The sequence below is a fragment of the Dipodomys ordii genome, unplaced genomic scaffold (genome assembly GCF_000151885.1).
Source record: "Dipodomys ordii isolate 6190 unplaced genomic scaffold, Dord_2.0 Scaffold132, whole genome shotgun sequence".
Taxonomy (NCBI): Eukaryota; Metazoa; Chordata; class Mammalia; order Rodentia; family Heteromyidae; genus Dipodomys; species Dipodomys ordii.
The window spans coordinates 1,157,496-1,184,478 of NW_012267348.1; the positions used below are offsets into that span (position 1 = coordinate 1,157,496).

General features: G+C 35.8%; 1 protein-coding gene across 1 annotated transcript in view; it reads left to right on the plus strand.

Annotated features, from left to right (window-relative positions):
• Erc2 (ELKS/RAB6-interacting/CAST family member 2) overlaps window positions 1–26,983 on the plus strand; it is a 784,984-nt gene that overhangs the window by 317,406 nt on the left and 440,595 nt on the right. Inside the window, exon 5 of the mRNA XM_013030719.1 lies at window positions 8,755–8,922. Within this exon, the coding sequence (XP_012886173.1) occupies window positions 8,755–8,922 (168 nt within the window). The remainder of the gene's footprint in view (window positions 1–8,754; window positions 8,923–26,983) is intronic.

Genomic DNA, 26,983 nt, shown 5'->3' on the forward strand with positions numbered 1-26,983 from the left:
TCCACTCTCTCCAGTCCTCTTCAATACAGTACTGGAATTCCTAGAAAGAGCAATCGGAAATAGAAAAACATAAAGGGGATCCAAATAGGGAAGGAAGAAGTAACATTCTCCCTCTTTGCAGATGGCATGATCCTGTATTTAAAGAAACTTCTAGATACCTCCAGATAAATTTACTTGAGCAAAGTAGCAGGGTATAGAATTAACCCACAAAAATCAGTAGCTTTTCTGTATGTCAACAATGAGAAGAGTGAGGCTGAAATCAGGAAAGTAATTCAATTTGTAATAACCTCAAAAACATACCTCAGAATTAACCAAAAATTTGAAGCATCTCTATGACAAAAACGTTAACAATCACAAACAAGAAATTAAAGTAGATTTGAGGAAATGGAAAACTTTCCTATTCCTAGATTGAAATGATTGACATTGTAAAAATGGTACTGCCCAAACTGTTTACAAATTCAGTGTAAGACCTATCAAAACCCCAACAACATTCTTGAGTGGTATAGAGAAAGCAATCGAAATATTCATATGGAATAATAGAAGACCCTGGATAGCAAAAACAATCCTTAGGAGGAAGAACAATGCTGGTGGACTATAACAAACTTCAAACTATATTACAAAGCCATTGTAGTAAAACTGAAATGCAAATCAAAAATGCAAATCAAAAATTAGAAATGCAAATAAAAAAGAAATGCAATTCAAAACAACATTGAGATTCTACCTCATTCTGATTTGAATGGCCATTATCAAGAAAACTAACAATCTCACAGGGTCATTTGGGAATCCTACTTCGGTGTTGGTAGGAATGTTAAATTGTTCAATCACTCTCACAATCAGTATAGAGGTTCCAACAAAAGTTACCATAGGGCTTCCCTATGCCAAACGATCAAACTCCCAGGCATTTATCCAATAGATCACAAACTGTGTTCATTGCAGCATTGTTTACCATAGCCAAGATATATGATCAGCCAAGATGCCCATCAGTGGATGAATGGATCAAGACATTTTGGTGTGCATACACAATGTAACTCTATGCTTCCATTAGAAAGAATCATATTGCTTCATTCTTAAGGAAATGGAAATAGTTCGAAAAAATTATATTAAGCAAAATAGGCCACACCCAACGAAACATAGGTTGCTTGATTTCCCTTATTCATAGTATTTAGAGTGTACATAAGCACAATAGATATTAAAAATAAAATTTACAATTGAACATGCCAAGCTAAACAGGACTCTAAGCATTGATACAGTGCGACCAGAGAGGATATCTATAGGAGAGTACCACAAATGCTCAATAGCTATGTACATTTGATCATTTAAAATATTGCTTATTGAAATGAACTCTGAGAGTTTTTTAAAAATTTTACTTTTTATGTTTTTTGTCTTATCCCCCCCTTTATTTTTTGCTTTTTTTGATTTCTGTTCCTTTTTTCTTCTATGTAAGTTCATCTGATTTGGGGAGGGTAAAGTGAAGCATGGAAATTGTAGCACAAAGATTGAATTAATTCAGCAGTAAAATTCACTAGACATGGTTGAAAATGAACTATATAAGTTCTGGGAGAGTGGGATTGTATGTGAAAAAAACTGGAAGAAAACAAGGGAAAAGGTGACACTTTAAAAAGAACTGCAACCCCTGTAGACATCATGTTTACAGTAAAAAAAAATATAAAAAATCCTCCTGAAAGTGATTCTCAGGGAGCTATTATAAGCTATCTCTACTTCATTATTTGTAAGATGAAATAGCTTCATCACTATTGGCCTATTTTATTGATGAAAGTAGGTCTATTTAAACCCTTCCAGTTCTTTCTATTAACACCATTTTGTGGACTGATGTGATTTCATTCAGATTTCTATCACTTTACACATACACCAGTAAACACTGATCAGTTTTTTTTTAACTATGCATGTCTTCTTAGTTAGGCATGCAGAGCTGAAAGTTTTCTGTGTTTTGTTTCAGATGTATTGTTTCATATATGATTTAGAGGGACCATATCCTGAGAACAGTAATAATCACAACTCAGTTTCATTTGTTTTATTATTTTAAGTAACCCTAATTCTTCTTTCCCTTCTTTTATTTATATTCTTTTCTTGTTGTGTCTGTGAGAGAGGGAACTTACTTTTATTCCAGGTATCAGTGACTGTGGACTCATGCCTCGTGTGATTATAAGGAAGTGATGTTCATCACAAATTGCCTGTCTCTGAACAATTCCCTGTCGTTTCAAAATGCATATTGAGAACAACTACATTTTTTTTCCAGGGAGCCTTTAAGCACATTTACAATCCTTCTTAAGACCATTTTCTATTCAGCCTCTATTAATTCTTTGGAAGTTGAGCAATGGATGAAACTTGTTTGTTCCCTGATTCAGTGTGACTTTTCGTGAACGTAACTTCTTTCCATACCTACTTTCTCATAAATTGTGGAACCTGTACCTCTGAAGATGGAAGTTTCATTCTTTATTAAACATGCCATTCTGTTCCTTCTCAGCTGTTATATCAGTATCTTGTTTATTGTTTATGTCAGTTTTTCTTACTGAAAACAATGAAAAGTCCTACATGAGCTATATTTTTGAAAACACGTATGCGTATGAGCGGTCAAGTTAGCATCTTAAGCCATGGGAGGAAGCTTTTGTTTTAAGTAGAGCACAAGTTATTTATTCAAGCTTGTGTTTGTTAGATGTATAGACTTGAGCTTTGGTTTCATACTCATGAGGACATTATAGAAAAGATACAGAAGATGAACAGTATCACCACACCCTGATAGATACCCTCTTTCTCCAAGAGTAAATGAATAATAACTTATTTAAATTGCTCTTTTCACGCTTAGACTAAGGGATTCTGGGGTGAGGGGAATCATGTATTTTAAAAGCTTGAGTCAAGTGAAAGTGACTACACTGGTTTTGAGCTGGCTCTCACATTGATGTGCTTGTGTCATGATTCAGAAATTTCAAGTAAGGAATGTAACTTGGAGGAGTTCATGATTATTTGTGCCCCTAGGAACACAGTGTTCTAAAATACTATATATTCAATGTAGGCTTCAAGATTTCTTGAGAAAAAATTTCAAAAAATATGAAGACACAGTAAACACAAAATATGTGAAAAGCAAACTACTGTGCACGTTATACAGCAGTAGAAGCATTAAAAACTACTTCAGAAGTTAGAACAGTAAAAAAAGACCATGAAATAACTATGCTTTAGTAATTAGAGACAGGATTAAAAATATGAATAAAGATCAAGACACTATATAAAATACCAAGCAATGTTAAGATACCAAGTAAATGTAAAGATAACCAAATCGAATAGCTAGAGATTCAGAACCAAAGTGAATTTAAGAGCCTAGTTTTAACAATAGAGGAGCCATAGCAGACAAGAAATTTAACAGGTTAACAATCAGAATAGAAAAAATAAAAATATGGAAGGTAGAATAAGATCTTACCTGAATATAATCATAGTTTCATAGTAGAAGAGGGATGAAGTGAAGGGCAAAGTCACTATTCATAAACTATCTTTGAGGAGATGAAGGCTGAGATTTTTCCAAAATTAATGATATGTTGAAATCTGTGAATTCAGGAAGTCTTATATACCACAAGTAGGATAAATATAAAATAAATATATGTATTTTTATCAAAGAGATTTTGAAAAGCTATATGAATCTCAGGAGCAAAGAAAATGTTTTCTTTAACTTTAAGGATTATTGGAACATTGGTTCAAAAATGATACGTGAATGATGAAGTACATGAAAAGATGTTTACTACTGGTAGCCACTGGAAACACACAAATCAAAACCACAGAGTTTTATCACTTGATGCTTACAATGATTGTAGTGAAAACTGGCAAGTGTTGGTGAGTGTGAAGAAACTAGAGTTCTTTTTTTTGGGGGGGGGGTCAGTCATGGGGCTTGAACTCTGGACCTGGACTCTGTCCCTCAGCCATTCAGCTCAAGTCTAGCATTCTACCACTTGAGCTACAGCACCACTTCCAGTTTTCTAGTGGCTCATTGGAGATAAGAGTCTCATGGACTTTCCTGCCTGGGCTGGCTTTGAACTACAATCTTCAGATCTCAGACTCCTGAGTAGGTAGGCTTTTAGGCGTGAGCCAGCAGACCCCGGCTTGAAACTAGAGTTCTTATACATTGATGGTGGGAATAAAAATTGGTACGGTAACTTTGGATAACAGGTTAAAAATTCCTCTAAATACTAAATGGTGAGTTACCTTAAATACATGAGTGTAGCTGACACACTGATTTCATTTAGTGTGGAAAAATCCCAATAGTGGGCTTTCTGGGCCATATTAAAATTTTTTTCCACTTAATTTTTTAAAAACACTTTTTATATTATTTTCTATGGCTATGCCAATTTAAATTCCTATACTCAGTGTGATTCCTTTTTTTCATATCCTTGCTAGCAGTTGTTGTCATTTTTCATTTTGATAGTACATATTGTCATTGCAGCCAGTTGATCCATCATAGTACTTGATTCCCCTTTTTGTATTTTGATTAGTGTTGTTGAGAACAACAACAACAACACTACTGTCTTTTTTTTCTGAGAAATACCTTTAGGTTTAGGACATTTTAAAAGCTGAATAAATTGTTGGTGTTGAATTCTTAACCTATTTTAAATATTAACCCCTTGACAGAGTATAGTTTCTGCATTTACTGAAAAGTAGAGTCTTAATGGAATATCTGAGATGTAAGCAAAGTAACAAGCAAAGAAATAAACAATGTTACTGATGAATATGTAGGTAAATCTAAAGAACTACAGACTGTAAAGAAGTAATAATGAAAACTGCATGCTGGTGGCTTATACTTGTAACCTTAGCTGTTCTGGAGGCTGATATCTGATGATGGTAGTTTGAAGCCAGCCTGAGCAAGATTCTTATCTACAATTAACTACCAAAAAAGCCAGCAGTGGAGCTGTGGCTCAAGCAGTAGAGTACTAGCTTTAAGCACAAAAGCTCAAAGACAATGTCCAGGCTCTCAATTCAAGTGCCAGGACTGGTACAAAACATGTAATAAATGCATAACAAAAACAGGAGTGAATTGACATATGTGGCAATAGTATTTATGTCAAGTAACTGGTAACTAGGGAGCTGGGAAGGTGGCTCAGAGGTGGAGTACTTGCCTTGCATGCATGAAGCCCTGGGTTTGATTCCTCAGCACCACATAAACGGAAAAAGCCAAAAGTGGTGCTGTATCTCAATGGTAGAGTGCTAGCCTTGAGCTGAAGAGCTGAGGGATAGCACCAAGGCCCAGAGTTCAGACCCCACAACTGACAAAAAAAAAAATGAAGCTGGTACCTGGATCTACAGTGCCTCGAGAGCCTTATATTATTCTCAAGATAAACATAAGGACTTGACTTTAGACCTCAACAAGTTAAAAAAGGTAAATGTTATAATATCTAGAATAACAGCCCCACATTAGAAAGAAACAAAGGAAAAATATAAATGAAAATACAACTTTTAAGTGTTTGACAAAAGTATGTGCAAAAAGCTATTCAAATTAATATATATATTTATATATGGGATAGCATATGGTTGAAGCACATTATAAGATGATTTAGTTAATGTTACATGTATCAGGTCATGAGTCAAATGGTAGAGTACCTTCCTAGGATGTTCAAAGCCTGCAGTACCTTAGTGCCACCAGGTCCCGACAAAATTACATATATCTGTAGTGAGTGCCCTGCTTAATTTTGTCAGATACAATACAAATATGTGTAATTCCATGAGATATCTAAAACAGGGGTAAAGATACATTGAAAATGAGAAAATACATTAGTTTAATTCTAGATATAAGAAAGCTGTTGGGCTTTAAGAATTAAGACACCATTTCTAGAGCTAAAATAATTGGCAGAACTTTAAGGAGAAGTTTATTATTTAAGCCAGATAGTAGATGATTTTAATGTGTCTCTAAGTCATCAACAGATGATACAGATTTTGAAATATGGAAATACTAACCTACATAATTTAAATATTGTCTAATACTGTGCACATTGTAGGGTATTGATCCCAACAGTTTCTGGGTGCATATTATTTTCAGCCCACCATACTAAAATTAATTCATGATAACTGATCATATTTTGTCATAAAATAAGATCTACCAAGCTTCAAATGGCTAGTCTTAATAAGCAAGAAGTTTAACACTCTTGGGGTACCAGTGGTTCACACCATTGATCCTAGCTACTTAGGAATCTGAATTCTACTTAGGAATCTGAGTTCTGAGGTTTGCAGTTTGAAACTAGTCTGGGAAAGAAAGTCTTTGAGACATGTATTTCCAATTAACCAAAATGTGGAAATGGAGCTGTGGCTTTAATGGTAGCCATGAATACAAAAGCTTAGTGAAATCACCTAGGACCAAGTTCAAGCACCAGGAATGGCATCCCCCCCCCAACAAAAAAGAAAGAAAACACTGGCAATAAAGAAATTATTGATATATTTGGACATAAATATATTTATAAATGACTCATGTATCAAAGAGGAAATAATAGTAATTAGAAAATAGGCCAGAGCCGGGTGCTGGTGGCTCATGACTTAATCCTAGCTACTCAGAAGGCTGAGATCTGTAGTTCAAAGCCAGCCCAGCCAGGAAAATTCATGAGACTCTTATCTCCAATAAACCACTAGAAAACTGGAAGTAGCACTGTGTCTCAAGTGGTAGAGTGTTCGCCTTGAGCTGAAGAGCGCAGGGACAGCGCCCAAGCCTAGAGTTCAAGCCCCATGACCGACCAAAAAAATAAAATAAAATAAAAAAAAATAGAAAATAGTTCAAAACAATGTCAATGTTACAAATTGAGTTAGTAGGATCAAGGTACTGACAGGGAATTTTATTCTTTTAAATCTAACATAAGAAATGAAATTTCTTATGTTAGATTCTGAAAATTAAATAAGCATGCAACTTAAAAGGTTTGGAAAATGAATGATAATAATAATAATAAATAATCCCAAAGAAGGGAAACAGTATGGAAAAATTTTAAATAATAACTGAAAGAAATCTTTCATAGTAACATAAGTAAATATTCCTCATTACAATAACAGTAACGGTAAAAAATGTTCAAGGTATGCCTGTCATCAGAGCTGTGTAGGAAACATAAATAAGAGGATCATGGTCCAAGATGGCCCAAGCAAATGTGAATATGTTCCCAAAATAACCAAAACAAAAACAGCTATGTGTATGTGTCTCAAGGGGTAGAGTGCCTGACTAGTAAGCATGAAGTTCTGAGTTCAATACCAGGTACTACCCCTTCCCTCCACCCAAAAAAGATGAATATGATAAATCATGAGTTACAAAAAGTTTGCTGCTATATATCCACTAAATAGGCAATGGTGGCTCACACTTGTAATCCTGATTTCTCAGGAGCCTGACATCTAAGGATCAAGGTTTGAAGTCAGCCTTGATATGAAAGTCTGTGAACTCTTATCTCTAATTAATTACTCCAAATCCAGAAGTAGAAGTCCAAGTGATGGCCTTAAGTGAAAAAGTAATGGAAAGTGACAGCACATTCTCTAATGATTTAAAAAACTTTGGTACACTTGTAATAAAGGAGAAATTTCTGAAATTTAAAATATATTTATGAATATCTACTATATTAATGAAGAAACAAACTATTTTATATGCAAAAAGGAAAGCTAAATCAAATATCAAATTAAATGTTGGAAAATTGAAATTTTTTCCTTTAAATCCCGAACTTGACAGAGATGCCACTACAGTTCTATGTAGTTCTCTTGCAGGTTAGGCCAGAACAGGCATACTAGCATTTTGTTACGTTTAGTTGCTGAAAGCAAGACACATTCCAGCGTTCCTTCACCAGAGGATAAACAGATTCCCTCTCTAGTTGTGAGGGGTGATGAGGAATTGGTGGGAATGGTTTCTGAAGACCTTCTACCATAACTCATATAAGATTGGCATAGTAATTATAGGTACATTAAAAACAATAGCAAGACAGAAAAAAACCACTTGTGTCCCTGTCTTAGGGTTCATTTTGCTCAACATCTCATATAGCTTTTGACCTTTTCTCTTGTCCTAGACATATACTAGTTATTGCAATAAGGGAAACCATGGGACCTATGTTTCCTCCCTCCCTCCCTTTCTTCCTTCCTTCCTTCCTTCCTTCCTTCCTTCCTTCCTTCCTTCCTTCCTTCTTTCCTTCCTTCCTTCCTTCCCTTTCTTTCTGTCTTTCTTTCTTTTTCTTGGTGCTGGTTCTTGGGCTTGAACTCAGAGCTTGGGCACTGTCCCATGGCTTTTACTCAAGAGTAGTGCTCTACCTGTGTTTAACATGGATTTTCCTGCCTGGGCTGTCCTCAACCTTGATCCTCAGCTCTACCTACTTAGCTTCCTGAGTAGCTAGGATTATAGGTATGAGTAGCCAACATCCTGCTTTTTGATGATTCTCTTTAGACATGTAATATTTGAAGCATGTGAAGTTATATCTTGGATTAACTAATTACATTGTCATTTTTTGACATTCCTGAGAACTAAAGTGGTAATAGTTAAAGTTTTCCTGGATGAATAGGTTTAGCCAGAAAGCTAAAAGCAAAAAATGAGGCAAAAAACAATCATTGACTTTACTGTTCCTATATGGCTTCCTCTAGACCCTGTAGACTGTGATTTCCTGGGCAATTTGTTTATTTTTGTACATTTCATGGCTTGTCCTGTTGGATTAATAATCAGTAGCCACTGAAAACTAAACAAAATTAGCTCTTATCAAATACAAAGTATAGTAGCCATGTTTTCTAATTTTGTACAATTTTATTGTTTTGCAGATTGATCAGCTGAAGCAGGAACTTTCAAAGAAAGAGTCAGAACTTCTTGCCTTACAAACAAAGCTTGAAACCCTTAGCAATCAAAACTCAGATTGCAAACAACACATTGAAGTGCTTAAAGAGTCGCTTACTGCCAAAGAACAGAGGGCTGCCATTCTTCAGACTGAGGTAAGGCATTGCTAGAGGATTCAGCAGATAAGAGATGCTGAAGTTCTAGAAAATGTCCTTTCTTAATTGCTGTCTGTAGCAGATAGCTTATCCAAACCCTTGGGGCCAGTTGTATTTGAAATTCTGATTTTTCCCCCAGAAAGTTGAGCACCATCTCATGTAATCATAGTTTGTAACTTCCAGTGATATGACAGAAACACCCTATCAGTGACCATATGAATCTTTCCGTAGAAAAATATTCTTGACCTGAAGTAGGGTAAATAAAGGCTTTATATGTCATGTCAGCTCATATTAGGTTGTGTCACCAGGAGAATTTTCTTCACCCTTACAATTTTAATTTTAATTTTTCAAGTTTTTTCAGATAAAAGAATTAAAGATGATGAGTTCGATCTGAAATGATTTCATTTTTTAATCAAAATCCTAAAATAATTAATTTGCTCTCTGTGTAGGCTGGTCTGCCTCCTGGCATTCATTCTCCATGGGTTTCTTTGGAAAGAGTACCTTAATTTTCAAAATTATTTTACCCATTGTTAGTATTACCAGAGGATGCTGGTTTCCCTAATTTCATAGAAGAACAAAAACTGTCTGCTTACCTTTGGGTTATCCCTTTGGCCTTGCTAAGAAATGCAGAACATAAATTAGTGGGCAATCTGGCAAAGAATGTGATGAATTGTCCATTGTATGCTAAGGTAGTATGTTTGTAGATTGCCTTGTCGAGAGAAGTCAGTCTAATTGATATGCATGCTCTCTCTGGGGAATTACTTTGTGTGTCTATATTTTAGGGTTTGTATGAAGGTTTAGATTTGCTGTGGACGTTAATGGGGCTGTTGAGCAGGACTATGTTTAGCACTTCATACACAGGAGAAAGGAAACAGTTTTCAAATCGGATAGGTTCAGGACTTAAGTCTATGGACTTGCTCACTGTGATTTTGTGGAAAGAGTTGAATGGGCATTATGAAAACCAGTTTTTTCTCTGGCTTCCTACCCTAAATGGTGGCAGGTAGTTTTCTGACCCCTGTTCAAGAGCATGGAGGTTTTTCTTTCTTTCTTTCTTTCTTTCTTTTGGTTTGTTTCATGAAGCAGATGAGTATACCTATATTATATCTTAAGTTATCATATACCATATCCCAGAATCATATATGTAATATCAGAATTGCTGATAAAATCAGGGGCTGGGTTGGATGGAGGAATTCTTTCAAGTAAGGCAGCCTGCCTACCAAAATAGGCAGTCAGCTCCAGAATTCAAGAATAATAAAGGTCAGCTCTGAGGAGCTTCTCTTCTTAGTCCCTTTTTTTAAGAAAAAAATATTTTATTTTTTTATTGGTCATGAGCTTGAACTTAGGCCTTGGGTGCTATCCCTGAGGTTTTGTGCTCAAAGCTAATGGTCTACTACTTTGAGCCACAGTTCCACTCCTGTTTTTTTCTGGTGGTTTAGGAGATAAGAGTCTCACGGACTTTTCTGCCTGGGTTGGCTTTGAACTATAATCCTCAGATCTCAGCCTTCTGTATAGCTAGCACCTAGCACCTGAGCCATCAGCACCTAGCTTTTCTTTCTCTTTGTCCTTTTTTTATTCTGAAGATCTTACCCAGATGTTTCCGTTTTCTCATTCCCTCCCTTACTTTACTTCTTTCAAATTAATGAAGTCCAAGTTGGACCGGTAAGTATTACATGGAAAAGATGGTGGTGACTTCATATGGATAGCATCTGTCCCACATTCAAGAGTTAAAATGACCTAATGAAGAGATGGTGCTTTGAAGTGAAAAAGAATATTCTCCTCATGCAAAGAAAGTGAAATGACATTTCTGAGTCTTCTACTTTGAAGTTGGGAGTATAAGATTAATGACTTTATCAGCTGGAAACATCTGAGGAAATTTCAGTGCCTTTTTTTCTTCTATTAAGGTTTTGTATACAGAAACATAAGAGAAAGTTACCTAATGATGTCCATCTCTCAGAGAAAACAATTTTGGTTGAAATTAGCTCTAATTATAGGATCACAGAAAATGGATTTCTGGAAGCAGGGTAGAATATTTTAGGATTTCTCTTCTCCGTGGAATAGAAAATGGATTTTGGGAAGCAGGGTAGAATATTTTAGAATTTCTCTTCTCCTTGGAATAGCTGAAGGAAATAATAGTCATACTACCTCATAATAAGTGAGGTTGCTTAGAGGGTAGGTACTTAGTGGATAAGATATATTTTGTTTCATTATGTACTTCAGGGAATGGTCTTGAGTTGAAGGACACATGGAGGAGCAATGCTCATCCTCAGAGCAGGGTATATGTGACAGCTTCTTGCAGTTTGATACTTGATTCATTCTGAAAGCCTTTGCATAATAGAAAAGGTTTCTCTAAAATAGGAAGAGCCTTATTGGTTACTTTGGAATATCTTTGTTGTCAACTGGCTTTGGCTACTCTTCTAGTATATGATGTACATGACAGATGTCATTGGCTACTCTTTTAGATATGGTATATAAACAACAGATGAGCTGGCTGAATAGTTATCTCTATGAGGAAGGTTCGCCTACTAAGTGCTTGGGAGATGGTGGGCTGAAGGGTGAGATGAGGGTTGGGGGTAAGTTGTCTTGGTTTGTGGTTATGTGGCTTGGCTTCATGGTTTATTTTAACTTGTAAAAGTGCCCAGATGCTTTTTTGACATGTGTGCAATAAATCAATATAATAATAATTACACATATACAGAGATATACCACATAGCTTTTAACATTTTACTTTCTAAAATAGCTTCAAAGGACCCCAAAGCCAAGCTCCTTATTTTGTTTCTTCCCTTGATGTTTCTCACATACCAAAACTTACCCATTCAGCAACTCATGAATTCCATAGCAGTAGGTAAAACAATGAATTGGATTTCTTTTGCAAGTTGATTTTTAGATTTTAGCATAGTCATATATGAAGAGGGACAAATGTTAATCCATGAACACAGCATTCAGAAATGGGGGCATGTGGTTGGGCCCCTATATCTCAGTTCTGCATTTATAATATGGATCAGACCTGAGCTTCTGTGAACTTTATGGTCTCCATATATAAGATATCAGTCATTGTGTCATCATGGCACCTCCGGGTATAAAGTGCCTTGCATATGGAAAAGGGTTCTAAATACAAATTGTGCTTCTAATGATACTGTTATTATTGCTATTATTGTTGTTTATCAGAGATGTTTTGTCAAGTTGCATATAATTACTTACTGTCTTAATCATTCTGTGTTTTAGTTTTGAGAGTCCCTTTTCCAGGATTTAAGAGTTCAATTGAGTCAATTTTTACAATGTATTAGAAAAATTCAGAGATAGAAACATGTTGTTAGAGTAGCCATTTGTTTTATTTTCTATCTCAAAATTAAGATATTTGTTTTTTTCTCTGGCAAGTACACTTTTTTCTGACTCATCATAATTTCCAAAATTCCTGTCATGACAACTCTTACATGCATATGGTTTAGAAAATGTGTCATCTAAAATAGATACACAGTGCAGCTCACTTGTATAATAATTTCTTTTCAAGATAAGTAAGGAAGGGTCCTATTTGTCTAGGAATAAATATTTGAGAATTTAATACACAATAGAGAAAAACAACTGAGGAGAAGGTAAGGAGGATGTGGGAGGTGAAGCTACAATCTAACTGAACTGTTTCCAAGAAATCAATATTCACATTCCAGCAAAGAGTCCAAGGCTAGAGAGCCACACTAAGTGAGCCATAATAGTACAGAGATTTGGGCCAGAGAGGAAAAAAATCAGACCACCTGCTTTAGAAGGCAACTTTGAGCATACACCAATGCTGTGGTAGCAGCAGCAGCAATGAACAGGTAGAGTCAAGACAAAGGTGCCAGAGACAGAATACACACAGCTTTTCACTCCCCTCCAGGATGAACTGGATGATTAGGAACAGAAATCTACATCCTGCTGGCCAGAGATAGACACAGGTCATAGACTGAAAAATCAAGGGAAAGCAACAAGCTTATAGAAACACAAGAAAAATGGAAAAATCAATTCCCACTCAAAATAAACAGGCAACATATCAGTCAATTAAAAACCTAAAGGATACTTCTGAACATGCTCTACAAACACTACTGGCAAACAAGATGAATGAAAACACTGAAGCCTGTACATGGCTATGTGTGAGTGTGATGAGGCTAACCAAAGATTAATAGAGGAATTCATGGAATCCACAAGTTGAAGGTATTCCAACATAAGTAAAGAGAGTCCAATGGAAGTATAGCCACTCAGCTAACGGATTTGAAAGAGAACACTGGAAACCAAATCAAGGAAGAGTCCATTCAAGATCTGAAACAAAGCTGTAGCAAAGAAATTTAAGCCATCAAAACTGATCAATTAGAACGAAAGGAAATAAACAAAGGAGAATATCTTGACAGCAGATTAGCTGCAGAATTTAGAACTTTTGGAATTGAAGATAGTCTAGACTTTATAGAGAAAGAACACACAATTTTGCAAAACAAATCCAGGAAACAAGAGATCTCCACAGGAGATACAAGACACAATTGGAAAGCCTAATTTAAGGCAAATTATTATTGAGAAGGGTCTAGAGAAAGAAGCTAATGGAATAGGAAACATGTTTAGCAGAATCCTAGCTGGGACCTTCCAAAATATCCATAAGAGTAGGCCCATTCAGAGACAAGAAGCCTTTAGAACCCCAAAGAGACCCGACCAAAACAGGACATATCACTGCCACATTATAATCCACATAGCATCATTAGAGACCAAGAAAAGGATCCTTAAAGGGAACAATCACCTAGAAAGGAAAACAGAATAACTAAGACTCCTCAGCAGAGACGATGAAAGCAAGGAGAGCCTGGAATGAGACATGACATACCCTAAAGACAAGCAACTAACAACCAAGAGTGGTATACTCAGCTAATCTCTCCTTCATAATTGAAGGACAAATGAAAACTTTCCACAGTAGGGGAAAATGTTAACAAAGTATCTCTACCAAACCAGCATTACAGAAAATACTCAAAGATACTCTATATACAGAAGACCAACAAGAACCTGATATTGGCAGAGAAATCGCTCCTAAACAGAGAACCAGAGAGTTATAGTAAGAATTGACAAGTCATGGTCCCTAAGAAGGTGGATAACATGACTAGAATTACCAAAGACCTCTCAATCCTAACTCAGTATAAATGAAGTTAACTCTCCAATTAAATGACATAGACTAATTACATCAAAAAACAAGACACATCTTTCTGCTGTCTTTGAGATACATCTTGCCCACAAAAAACAAAGATATTCTGATAATGAAAGGCTGGAATACAGTCTATCAAGCAACAGTCTCCCCAAACAGGCTAGAGTTGCAATCCTAATATCAGATAAAATAGACTTCAAGTTAAAATTAGTGACAACAGACAAAGAAGGTCATTACATACTAATAAAGGTATTTCTCCTACCCAAGGATGTAACAATTCTAAATACCTCTATACCAAATGCTGGAGCACCCAAATTCATGAAACAAACACTACTTACACTAAAATCACAAATAGATCTGAACACATTGATTGTTGGTGACTTTAATACACCACTGTTGCCTCTTGCTAGATCAACCCAGAAAAAACTCAACAGAGACATCTCAAAACGAAACAACTGCGCAGACCAACTCGATTTAACAAGCATCTACAGAATATTCCACTCAGCAACACCAGAATATAGATATGTTGTTCTCAGCAGCAGCTGGATCATTCTCCAAAATAGGTTACATTTTAAGGCACAAAGCAAATCTGTGCAAATTCAGAAATATCGAAATTATTTCCTGCATTCTCTTAGGCCACAATGGAATAAAATTAGAGCTCAACACCAAAAGCCATCATAGAAAATCCTGGAACTCATGTAGACTGAACAACACATTGTTGAATCACCAGTGGGTCATTGAAGAGATAGGAATAGAAGTTGAAAAGTTTATGATATTTAACAAAAACAAGTATGCAAAATACCAGCCCTTCTGAGACATAGCAAAGGCAGTACTCAGAGGAAATTTTATAACGCTGAGTGAATATATCAACAAATTGCAGAAATATAAGACCAAAAATTTAATGGTGCACCTTAAGCTCCTTGAAAAGAGCAACAAACCAAACCCCAATCTAGTAGACAGAAACAAATAACTGAAATTAAATCAGAATTAAATTCGAGTCCAAAATAACTGTGGAATCAACAGAGTTGATTCTTCAAAAAAATTAACAAAATTGATAGACCCTTAGCAAAACTTACCAAAAAAAGAAGAGAACACACTCAAATAAACAAAATCAGAGAGGAGAATGGAAACATCATGACAGAAACCAAGATTCAGAGCATTATAAGGATATACTTTGCAAACCTTTTTGCTAACAAATTTGAGATCTTGAAGAAATGGAAGAATTTCTAGCAACTGTTAATATACCCAATCTTAACCAAGAAGATTTAAACCAGCTAAATAGGTCTACATCAAGTAATGAAATAGAAATGACAGTAAGAGATCTTCCATCCATGAAAAGCTCAGGACCAGATGGATTCACAGCTGAATTCTATAAGGCCTTCAAAGGAGAATTCACACCAATGCTCCTTAAACTCTTCAATGAAATTGAAAGCGAACGTTCCCTACCAAAAGCATTCCCTCACCCCAAAACCAGACAGAGACTCATCAAAGAAAGAGAACTATAGACCCATAACTTTGATGAACATTGATGCAAAACTTCTCAACAAAATTCTGGCCCAATCAATTTCAATAACTCATCAAAAAATTATACACCATGATCAAACAGGATTCATTCCAGGGATGCAAAGCTGATTAAATATACATAAGTCAATGAATATAATTTATCACATCAATAGGAGCAAGACAAGAACCACATGATTATCTGAATAGATGGAGACAATATATTTGACAAGATATACCACCCCTTTATGATGAAAGCCCTGGAGAAATTAGGAATCCATGGAACATTCCTCAATATAATAAAGGCTGTGTATGACAAACCTACATCTAGCATTATACTAAATGGTAAAAAGTTCAAGCCATTTCCTATAAAAATCAGGAACAAGACAAGGATGTCCACACTCTTCACTCCTCTTCAGTATAGTATTAGAATTCCTAGCCAGAGCAATAAGGCAAGAGTCAAACATAAAGTTGATCCAAATAGAGAAAGATGAAGTAAAACTCTCCCTCTTTGCAGGTGGCATGATCCTGTATTTAAAGAACCCCATAGACTACATTCCCAAGTTATTAGAGCTGATTCAAAACTTTGGCAAAGTAACAGAGTACAAAATTAATCCACAAAAATTTGAAGCTTTTTTGTATGCCAACAATGAGAAGAGTGAGGCTGAAATCAAGAACTACTTTTGTAATAGCCTCAAAAAATACCTAAGAGTTAACCAAAGAAATGAAGTATGTCTATGATGAAAACTTTGAAAACCTGAAAAAGGAAATGAAAGCAGATCTGAACAAGTGGAAAAACCTCTCATGCTCGTGAATTGGGAGGGTTAACATTGTGAAAATGGCAATACTGTCAGAACTATCTACAAATTCAATGCAATGCCCCTCAGTATCCCAACATCATTCTTTAATGAAGTAGAAGAAGCAATACAAAAAATAGTATGGGATAATAAAAGACCTGGAATAGAAAAAGCAATCCTAGGCAGGAAGAACAGTGCTGGAGGACTATCAGTGCCAAACTTCAAACTCTATTACAACCCATAGTTATAAAAACATCTTGGTACTGGTAAAAGAACATGCCTAAGAATCAATGGAATAGAACTCGAGTCCCAGAAATGAACCTGCAGACCTATGGCAACCTAATTTTTGATAAAGGAGAAAAAAAACAAAATAACAACAACAACAAAAAAAAACAGCTTGGAAGAAACACAGCCTCTTCAACAAATGGATCAGACAGAATTGGCTTAACACTGTAGAAACTAAAGTTAGATCCTTTTATATCACCCTGCAACAGAATCAATATCAAATGGGTCAAATGCCTTGAGGTAAAAGCAGATACCCTGAAAATATTCAGGAAGGAATAGAGAAAACCCTAGGGCTCCTTGGCATAGGTCGAAACTTCCTTAATAAAGACCCAGCAATAACTAGTATATGTCTGGGACAAGTAGAAAAGGTCAAAAGCTATGTACATATGACCAGATAAGATGAAGTTAAACGAAATGAACCCCAAGATAGGGACACAAGTGGTTTTTTTCTTTCTTCGATTGTTTCTAATGTATTTATAAGGTACTATGTGATTTTTTTTGTTGCTTTGTATATCCCTCCCCCATAGTATCACCCCTCTTTTCACTGTATTTGATGTTGATATAATTTGGGGAGAGGAAAGGGAAAAAACAAAATTTTTAAATAGGGATATAGGTTGACCCATTACAACAATGAGATGTTCAATACGCTCTGTTGAAAAATGAACTTTATAATTTAGGCGGAGTGAGGGGAGTGGCATTAAGGAGGTGGGAGGGAAGGGATGGTAGGGGAAAAACAAAGGAGGAGGCAACAATGCTTGATAAGAAATGTACTCATTACCTTGCTCATGTAACTGTAATCCCTCTGTACAGTCTTTTCACAATAAAAAACATTAAAAAAAATCACAACAAACTCAAAGAGGTTGGATAAATGGGATTGCATTAAAGTTAAGAGTTTATTCACATCAAAGGACATAGCTAGGAAGATAAATAGAAAGCCCAGAGAGTAGAAGATGTTCACTAGCCATACAACAGACAAGGTCCTCATATCTAAAATATACTTAGAACTCAAAAAATTAAATTTCCCCAAAACAAATCCAGAAACAACCACCCCATTAACATATGGGCTTAAAGGCTTATGGAGACTTCTCTGAAGAGGAAATAAGAATGGCCAATAGACACATGAAGAAATATTCAACATCTCTGGTCATAAAAGAAATGCAAATCCAAACAACATCGAGATTCCAGCTTACCCTAGTTAGAATGGCCATTATCAACTGGTAATAACAACAGATGCTGGAGGGGCTGTGGCCAAAGGGAACACTATTGCACTGCTGGTAGGAGTAACACTCTGGAAAGCAGTATGGAGGTTCCTCAAAAGATTATACATATAGCCCTATGACCTAGCAATCCCACTTTTGGGCATTTATCATATGATTACAAACAAGGCCACACTAAAGCTGCCACAAAACCATGTTTATTGCAGTACATTTACCATGTCTAATATACAGAATCAACCCAGATACCCCTCAGTAGATGAATGGGTCAAGAAAATATCATATAATATATATATATATATATATTATATGTAATGGAATTCTATGCTTCCATCAGAAAGAATGTCATTATTACATTTGTAAGGAAATATAAAGACTTGGAAAAAATCATATGAAGTGAAGTAAGCAGACCCAAAGAAACATAGGTTGCTTGGTTCCCCTCATTTGTAATAATTAGTATATGTCTAAGATAGTCCTAGCAGAGGATCACAATAGCTCAATAGCTATGACAATATCTAATATGACAATGTTAGATGTTGCTAATTGAATGAACTTCAAGATATGGAAACAAGAGGTTTTTCTTTGTGAAGTTATTTCTTTTTTCATTTTTCTTTTTTTTGCCATTGTTTTATCCCTTGTTGTCACTGTACTTGATTTGGTACCCTTTGTCTTGTATATATGTTTGATTTGGGGAGGGAAAGGGGAACAACAAAATGGAGAGACAAAGGACATAGTGTGAACCAAATGCAACAGGAATACTTACAACACAATATGTTGGAAATGAACTTTACAACTTGGTGCTGCGGGGAGGGGGGGAAGCAAAAAGGGTAAGTGAGAGAAAAACAGAAAAATGAGGAAGGTAACAATGTTTGACAAGAAATGTACTCATTCATTACCTTACATATGTAACAGTAATCACTCTGTACATAACCTTGACAATAAAATTAAATTTAGAAAAAAGGAATAACAACTGACAACATATTAGGGTTAAAGTAGTGAAGCTTCATATCACAGATTCATAACATCTTTTTAATGCAACCAGTGCAGAGGAGATTCTTATAGGATAAACAGGTCCTCTCCCCAAGTAAATTTTCATGTTATAGTATATATAATTTCATGTGGCTTACAGATTCTTTAAAGCACTTCCAAGTACTTCATGGCTTTTTGCCTTTTGAACTTAATACATTTTTTTCATAATTTTTAAATGCCTGCTATGTGCCTACCCTCATCAAGTAGAACCTTGTGGGTATATGTGTGGACACATTTTAGAGAACTGATCTGTAATGATGCAAGCACTGAGTTACTTTTTTTGTTGTTGTTGTTGGTTGTGGGGCTTGAACTCTGGGCTTGGGTGCTATCCCTCAGTTCTTCAGCTCCAGGTGAGTGCTCTACTGCTTGAGCCACAGCACCACTTATGGTTTTCTAGTGGTTTATTGGAGATACGAGTCTCACAGACTTTCCTGCCTGGTCTGGCTTTGAACAGTGATCCTCAGATCTCAGCCTCCTGAATAGCTAGTATTTCAGGCGTGAGCCACTGGCACCTGGCTCCAAGTTACTTCATTGCCACTGGTTGCTAATAATTCTACAAACTCTTAGTTGGATTTCATCTACTTTTTGTTGCTTAAAAGCTGGCAAGTAAAGGAATGAAGGAAATAGAAAGAAACAATTGTTTAGCTTATTTGAAGATGAAGGTTTACAAACTGTTCAGAATGGCTATCTTGTGATGGAAGGCTAGTATTTTTCATTAAAGCTGATTCTCTCTATGTACCTTCAATCCAGTTGCTTCCCCTTCTCCAGAAATGGAATGGTTTCTCTGGAGTGACAGGCTCTCTATTAGCTTCATTATCTCAGCAGCTTTTGAATATCCTTCAAAATGCTTCAGTTGGCTGTTTTTTTTATAGACCTCCCTCAGATTATCTGGATCAGAGAAATGTCATTTGAGGATATTGTATTGAGTATCGATGATGTACGTGGTTTGGAAAAGAAAAGTGAACAATAACTTTAGGAGCTGATGGTCTTGACCTTTTAAATTTTATTATCCAAATGTTTTGACTAGCAGCTACAATAGATAATAGAAATAACAATTATGATAGCAATTATTACAGGCTCATGCCTGTAATTGTAGATGCTCAGGAGTCCTGAGATCTGAGGATCACAATTTGAACTAGCCTGTACAGGAAAGTCTGTGAAACGCTCATGTCCAATTAATTCCAAAAACTGGAAGTTGAACTGTGGTTTAAGTGAAAGAGCACTAGCCTTGACCATAGAAGTTCAGGGACAGAGTCCAGGCCCTGAGTTCAAGCCTCAGGACTGGTACAAAAACAAAGAAACAAAAAGCACAGAACAATGAAACCTTTGGTTAACTGTTTTCCTTGTGGTACTTAAAGTTACTTATCATACATGAAATTGATAATGCTGCTCTTATTGCTTATAAGTAAGGAAATGGAGACTCCGAGAAGATGATGAATGACAGTGCTAGGTTTCTAGGTATTGTACTCGTTTAGCCAGGAATCTAGGGTTTTTCCATGAGATTTCTCCTGGATTAACAACTACTTTTCTGACAGGAAGTAGATATTCATTATGTCATTCAATCTTAAAGATGAAGTTTGTTTCAACTTTTATAATTGCATTTTATTTAACACATGAGTTTGTGGGGTTTTAAGCATATTTAATAGGCACAACCCTATAGTGTTTAATGAGGGGATGAATAAATAACTCTGAGGCATAAATAGAAATATTATGGCTATCATATTCATCATAGCTAAAGTTATGAAGGCTGGTCCTCAAACAGGGAGATTATTTCTGAGACAGGTTGTAATCCTAATACATCAAGTATAATTCATTGTCTAATATTTAGTTTTTATTTCTTTAAATATATTTCTGATTATATATACTTATGTATATATATATATATACATACATGCACATACTATGTATAGAAATCTAAGAGAATGAGTAATAATTTATTAGAGTTGTTTCTGAGTGATGGAAACTCACATACTCTTTTGATTTAACATGATCCACATTTTGATTGTGAAAAATGAATTTTTACAGAAATGATGGTGATTTCAAGAAGCCTGTGTGAGGTACTGGTAGAGGAGGAGGTGTTGTTTGGAGACCCTCCCAGCCTTTTTTGGTCTCTGAGTCACAAATGACTCAGTTTGATATCCAGGAAGCAAACTTAGGCTGTCAATTTCAAACCATGCTTTTGGCAACGAAAATGTTGCTACATTGAGACAAGAACACATTTTGTGTATTCCTCAATCTATTTGCACTGAGATGGCCTCTTTGTCCAAATTCCTCTTTTACTTTATAACTTTTTGAATTTACAAATCCTTTTACATATTCTTTAACATATCCTATATATATCCAGTTATCCTAGTCAATCATCCCTTCAATCATTTATTTTTTTTCTCCAACAGATAGTGCAACTTTCCCACTTCCTTTTTTATATATGTACAATTGCATATTATAGCTGTTTGTATCCACTGTTCTCTTTTCTGTTCATCTGCCTCTCTTCTGTTATCCCTCATTCGGAAAGTGTTTCAGCTTCTTGATATTCACTTTGTATCCACTTTGTTCATTGTTTAGTGTCCAAAGGGTTTATAACATGCATTATCATTCCTGCAGATACTATCCTTTAGTCAGCTTGGTTGTGTATATAAGCAAATGCCCTTGTGTATGTCTACATGGGATATTGTATTTGTGGTCTAAGATCCACAGATGAGAGAAAACATGCACTCTTGTTTTTCTGAATCTGGCTTACTTCAGTCAGTTTATTTTTTTCTCCAGATTTTCCTACAAATGACATATTTTCATTCTTCCTCATGGCTAAAATAATAAATTCCACTATGTATGTGCACACACACATGTGTTATGTCCATTTGTTCATTGTAGGACCTATGGTCTCTTTCCATAGCTTAGATATTATGAACTATGCTGCAACTAACATGGGTATGCAGGGGCTTTTATTGTATCCTGTCATGCAGTAATTTGGATAAATGCACACAAGTGGTATCATTAGATTGTGTGTAGTTATATTTAGTTTTTTGAGGAACTTCCCTACTTTCTCTACTTTCCATAGTGTTTGCCCTAATTTGCATTTCTACTAACAGTGTATTAGCATCCCTTCTTCTGGGAATTGTTTCCAGAATTTTTTGTTGTTCATATTCTGAGATATAATCTCAGTGATGTTTTGATTTGTTTTTACTTAGTGGCAGGGGTGTTGAGCAGTTCTTCATGTATCTATTTTAATTTCCTCTGAGAACTATCTATTTTCTCTTTTGCTTATTTATTGATTGGGCTACTGCTTCTTTCAGGTTAAAGTTTTATTTTTTGTCCTGGTTCTAAGGATTGAACACACTGACCTTGAGTTTTGTTTTGCTCAAGGCTGATGCTCTACCACTTGAGCCACAGCTCCATTTCCAGCTTTTTGAGGTTAATTATAAATAACAGTCTCACCGACTTTCATGCCCAGCCTAGCTTCAATCCTCAGATTTTAGCCTCCTGAGTAGCTTAGATTACAGGTGTGAGCCACCAGGGCCTGCTGGGATTGTAGATTTTTAAGCTATTAGACTGTTATTAGACTAATTATTAGACTATTGTTAGATATAGTTTATCAACTGTCTGTGCAGGTTAGTGACAATGTTCTTTGCTGTATGGAAGCTTTCTGGCTGATTCAATTCCATTTGTCAATTCTCTTTTCTCTTTGCTGAGACCCTGGAATTCTATTCAGGAAGTTCCAGCCTATGCCAATGAAGTCTAGTGTTTTCCCTACTCTTTCTTGCAATATATTCAAAGTTTCAGATTTTATGTTAAGGTCTCTGATTCACTAAATTGATATTGGTACAGGGTGAGGGATAGGGATTCAATTTCATTTTTGCATGTGGAGATCCTGTTTACCCAGCACCATTTACTGAACATGCTATCCTTTCTCCAATCTATGTTTTGGGCTCTTTTGTCAAAGATCAGTTGTCTATAAACATGTGGGTTTATTTCTGGGTCTTCTATTCTGTTCCATTGTTTTTAGGATCTGTTTTTGTGCCAACACCAAACTATTTTTGTTATTAAGGCTTTCTCTTAAAATTTCAAGTCTGACATTCTGATACCACCAGCATCTCTGGTGTAGAGCTTGTATACATAAAAGTCACCATGACAAAGAGTTGGGGATTCTCTATGGCCACTAGGAACTGTATTACTTAGAGCCTTACAAACAACTGCATATGCTTGTAAGGGGCTATGCATCCTTTTAGACCCACAGGTTTGAAATAAAAGTTTATTGTTGTTGTTTTTTTACATTGATGGAATCATATTTGATACAGAATGTAATGTATGATCTTCAAGGAGGGATCTTTTCCTATTAATAATTTCAGTTTTTCTTTCTTGCTTTCTGCCATGGTTGGTTGATAAACATCTTTAACCACTGGCTCACCCTTCAAAGGATAATCTTTAAATGTCATTTTTGAGATAGACTTTGGTTTATTGACTTTTGTAATCAAAGGGTGTTTTTTTGTTTTAAACAAGTTGGTAGCATACAATTAAAGCAACTTGTAGGATTTGTATTTAGGATCTATTTTCTTGCTTCAAAAACATGCAAGGAATTGTTTTAACTTAAAAAAATTTAAGGGACACAATAAAAAAGCATACAAGAGTAGGTCTTTGTGACATTTGTATTTTTCCACTCTAAACTCCTTATTGGCTTCACATTTTAAAATGTTTTTATTTGACAGGGAAAGGCATCATTTGAAATTTTTATTGATAACACTTTTAACTGCAAGAAAAAGACATAAACCTGCAAAGCAGTAACTATCATGGTGGCCACAATTGGGAGGTCTGCAAAGTGGTTTATTACCAGTGAGGAAAATATAGGAAAGAAAAGGAAGAGAGAGGTTGGGAACCACAGTCGTTACGGGGGTCACCGCCTCTGCTATGTGCATTTAATTTTCCTTCCTCCCTCCCCTTTTAGACTATGGACAGTGGCAATACCACACTTTGCCTCCAAGCATCTGTGGCCTATGTGAGCCTCTGATGGCTGAAAATTCCTCTCCAGCCAGCCAGTGAAGGAACTTGCGAAGGGGCCACATTTAACTTCCTCAGCAGATTGTAACTATCCTGGAGAACTGAGCAAGGCCTCCTTCATACTTCTGCTTTCCTAAGCTCAAACATAAAAGACCTGTGATGAAGGAATTAAAATGTGATGCTGGCAAGTCTCCCAGTGTTTGTAATAAAAGCTTTCTGTGGTTCTTCCATAGCCATTTCTGCACTATTAAAAGATAGTGCCAAGTAGCTACCAACATCATTTTGCTCTTCAGGTCAAGAGCCCTTTACCCTTGTTATTGTTATTGTTGTTCAGACTCTTAGAGAACACCTTATTTAACACCTTGTTAGGATAAAATTGCTTGTGACTTTATAAACACAGGTGTTCAGTTTGAATCCTAATGAACTGTGAAATAGGTAGATGTCTAAAAGGAAATTCTATAAATTGTGAACACAGTTCTGTCAGCACACTAAATGGATTAGGAAAAATCATTGTCTGCCTTGAAACTGAACACTAGTGTGATGTATGCACATGAATTAGTCCTGAAAAGCCAATAAAACAGGGAAAGAAAGTAGAGCCCCGGTGAAGTTGATGGTGGGGGTTTCCCTACCACAAATGAATCTGGTACAGAAGGGCTTGGGAATGAGAATGGCTATTCAGAGGAAGGCCAGGAAGGAATCTGTATGAGCAGACAACACAGAATTTATGGAGTAAAACCACAAACACCTTATTTTCCATTGTACTAAAATAATGATATTTTACAGTACTCTTTTTGTATGTAATTCTGCTTTCAATTTTATATTGTTACTGCAACTCAAATATCATTATAAGTGTTCCAACAAAAATCCTTTTTTAATCAAAAACTTTCCAGGCTTTAGCCATTGTCGACATATTTTGAGCAACTTACTTTTCTACTGGAACAAAAGAATTTGGCCTCTTTCTAAGCTGGCAATGTCATTCGACCTATGTGGCCAAGCATGTAATTAAGATAACTGAATCATTTCAATTTCTACAGTAAGTCCCTTTGTCATCTGGACCAATTGTTTTGGGGAAAAGAGAAATAAAATCAGAGCTTTTTATTTTCATGAAAGAAAAGAGATGAATCATTAGCACTTTTGTTTGGCTATAGGTATGTTTGCAAAAGGCCTTCTGTATAATAAGCTGTGACTGGAAGTGACAATATCCAATTAACCAATTGTCTAAGAAAAAAAATACATGTTCACTGGTAAGTTTTGCTTGCTGGTAAATGGTTTGCCAGGGGGAAAAGTATATATTTCTGTCATGTCTGGGAAACTGAGTTCCCAGGTTAAAAAAGAGATGACAGAATTTAGGAGGAGGGAAATCTAGCAAAACTTAGACTGACCTACAAGCTTACATTCTTTCCTTTTTTAAAATGAATTTTATAGAAAACCAAATATATTAAGTACTTCCATCCACCTATTTTTTTCTTTCATGGGGTATTGTTTGGAAATAACATGTTTAAATTGTGATCATGGTCTCCTGACACATTTGTAGTGCTTGTTTGCATCACTCTGCAGAAAGGTGAACCTTTATATAGTTAGGTTTCTTTATGTTTTTGCACACAAACCAAAATGTGAAGAGTGAAATTAAATAACAGAGCTTCTGCAAGAATTGCTTATCCTTCCTTTTTTTACATGAACTTTCTTTTGTCTTTAAAATAAGCATATTTATTCTATACAGATGAATTCTTCACTTTCTCCTTTGTTTTATTTTTTTAAAGGAGATGATATTTTTTGTTGTTGTTGTTGGCCATGGGGCTTGAACTCAGCCTGGGTGCAGTCCTTCAGCTCTTCAGATCAAGGCAAGCACTGTACCACTTGAGCCACAGCACCAATTCCAGTTTTCTGTTTGTTTTTTAAATGGGAGATTAGAGTTTCACAGACTTCCCAGGCTGGATTTGAACTGTGATCCTCAGATCTCAGCCTCCTGAGTAGCTAGGATTATAGGAATGAGCCACCAGCACCTGGCTAGGAGATATAATTTGGTGAAGTAAGTTGTGTAGAGGAGATACATTTTAACCCCAGAGGTTTGGTTTTGTTCTATGTTTTTCTATCATGAGGTCTCTGAAGCTGATCTTATTGCATTTATTTATATTTTTAAATGTAGGTAGTTTCTTAAATCCTTATGACAACAACAGAACAATGATTGGCACATGTAGTGTTACTTGGCAGTTGTTAATTTGAAACTGTGTCTTTAAGATCTAGCCATATGTGGGATGGCTAGAGGGCCCAACTCCTCATTTGCTCCATGTGATTCCTTAGCCCAGTACCAGCAATGGTGACTATCAGAAGGGAGAGTTCTATTCATAGAGATGAACGTTCTTGACAGCTCTTCTGAGGGTCGTTCAGGAAAAAGGGAAAGGGGTGACTAAGAGGAGACACAGAGCTACTTAGAGTTGCCAGAAAATCCCAACTGTTTTCAAGGAAGTCTTCAAAGACTCTTCAATCTCACTTCCATCTGATATAAAAAAAAATTACATTTGGTACAATGATACCTTCACTAAGTTCATTCATTTTAGATAATTTGGAAGACTCATTTGTTCTTCATGCTTGTATGTATGTATGTTAATGTGTGTGAGAGATATAGAGGACCTAGATATGGAAAGTGCATCAATAATAGCATTTTGGTACTTTTGTGTTTGCTTGCCAGTGAGTTATTTGTAAATATTTGCTGGCATGCTGTTAGGTGTTGGTGATACAGAAGTAACCAAGAAATAAATGATATCATCATTATCACTCATAATCTCATTATTGAAAACATATTCTGGGAATGACGTTTGTTCATGTATAGTCACCAGCATTGATTCATAAAAGATGAAGTATAGTGGACTTTTGGTTGTTTGACAGTTGGTCTCCCCAGAACCTCAGGCATGTAAAAGATCCTTTGGGCTAGTCTCTGAAAGCTGCAGATGAAAGGTTTTTGGTACTTTAAGGACTTTTTCATATACCAATTCTTGAAATTTCAAGGATAATGTCTTGGATAAGACTCCAGTGAAGATTATGTAAGACACATAACCTTATTCCTTCCCGCATGTAGTCTGACTGGGGATTTCATTATTTTG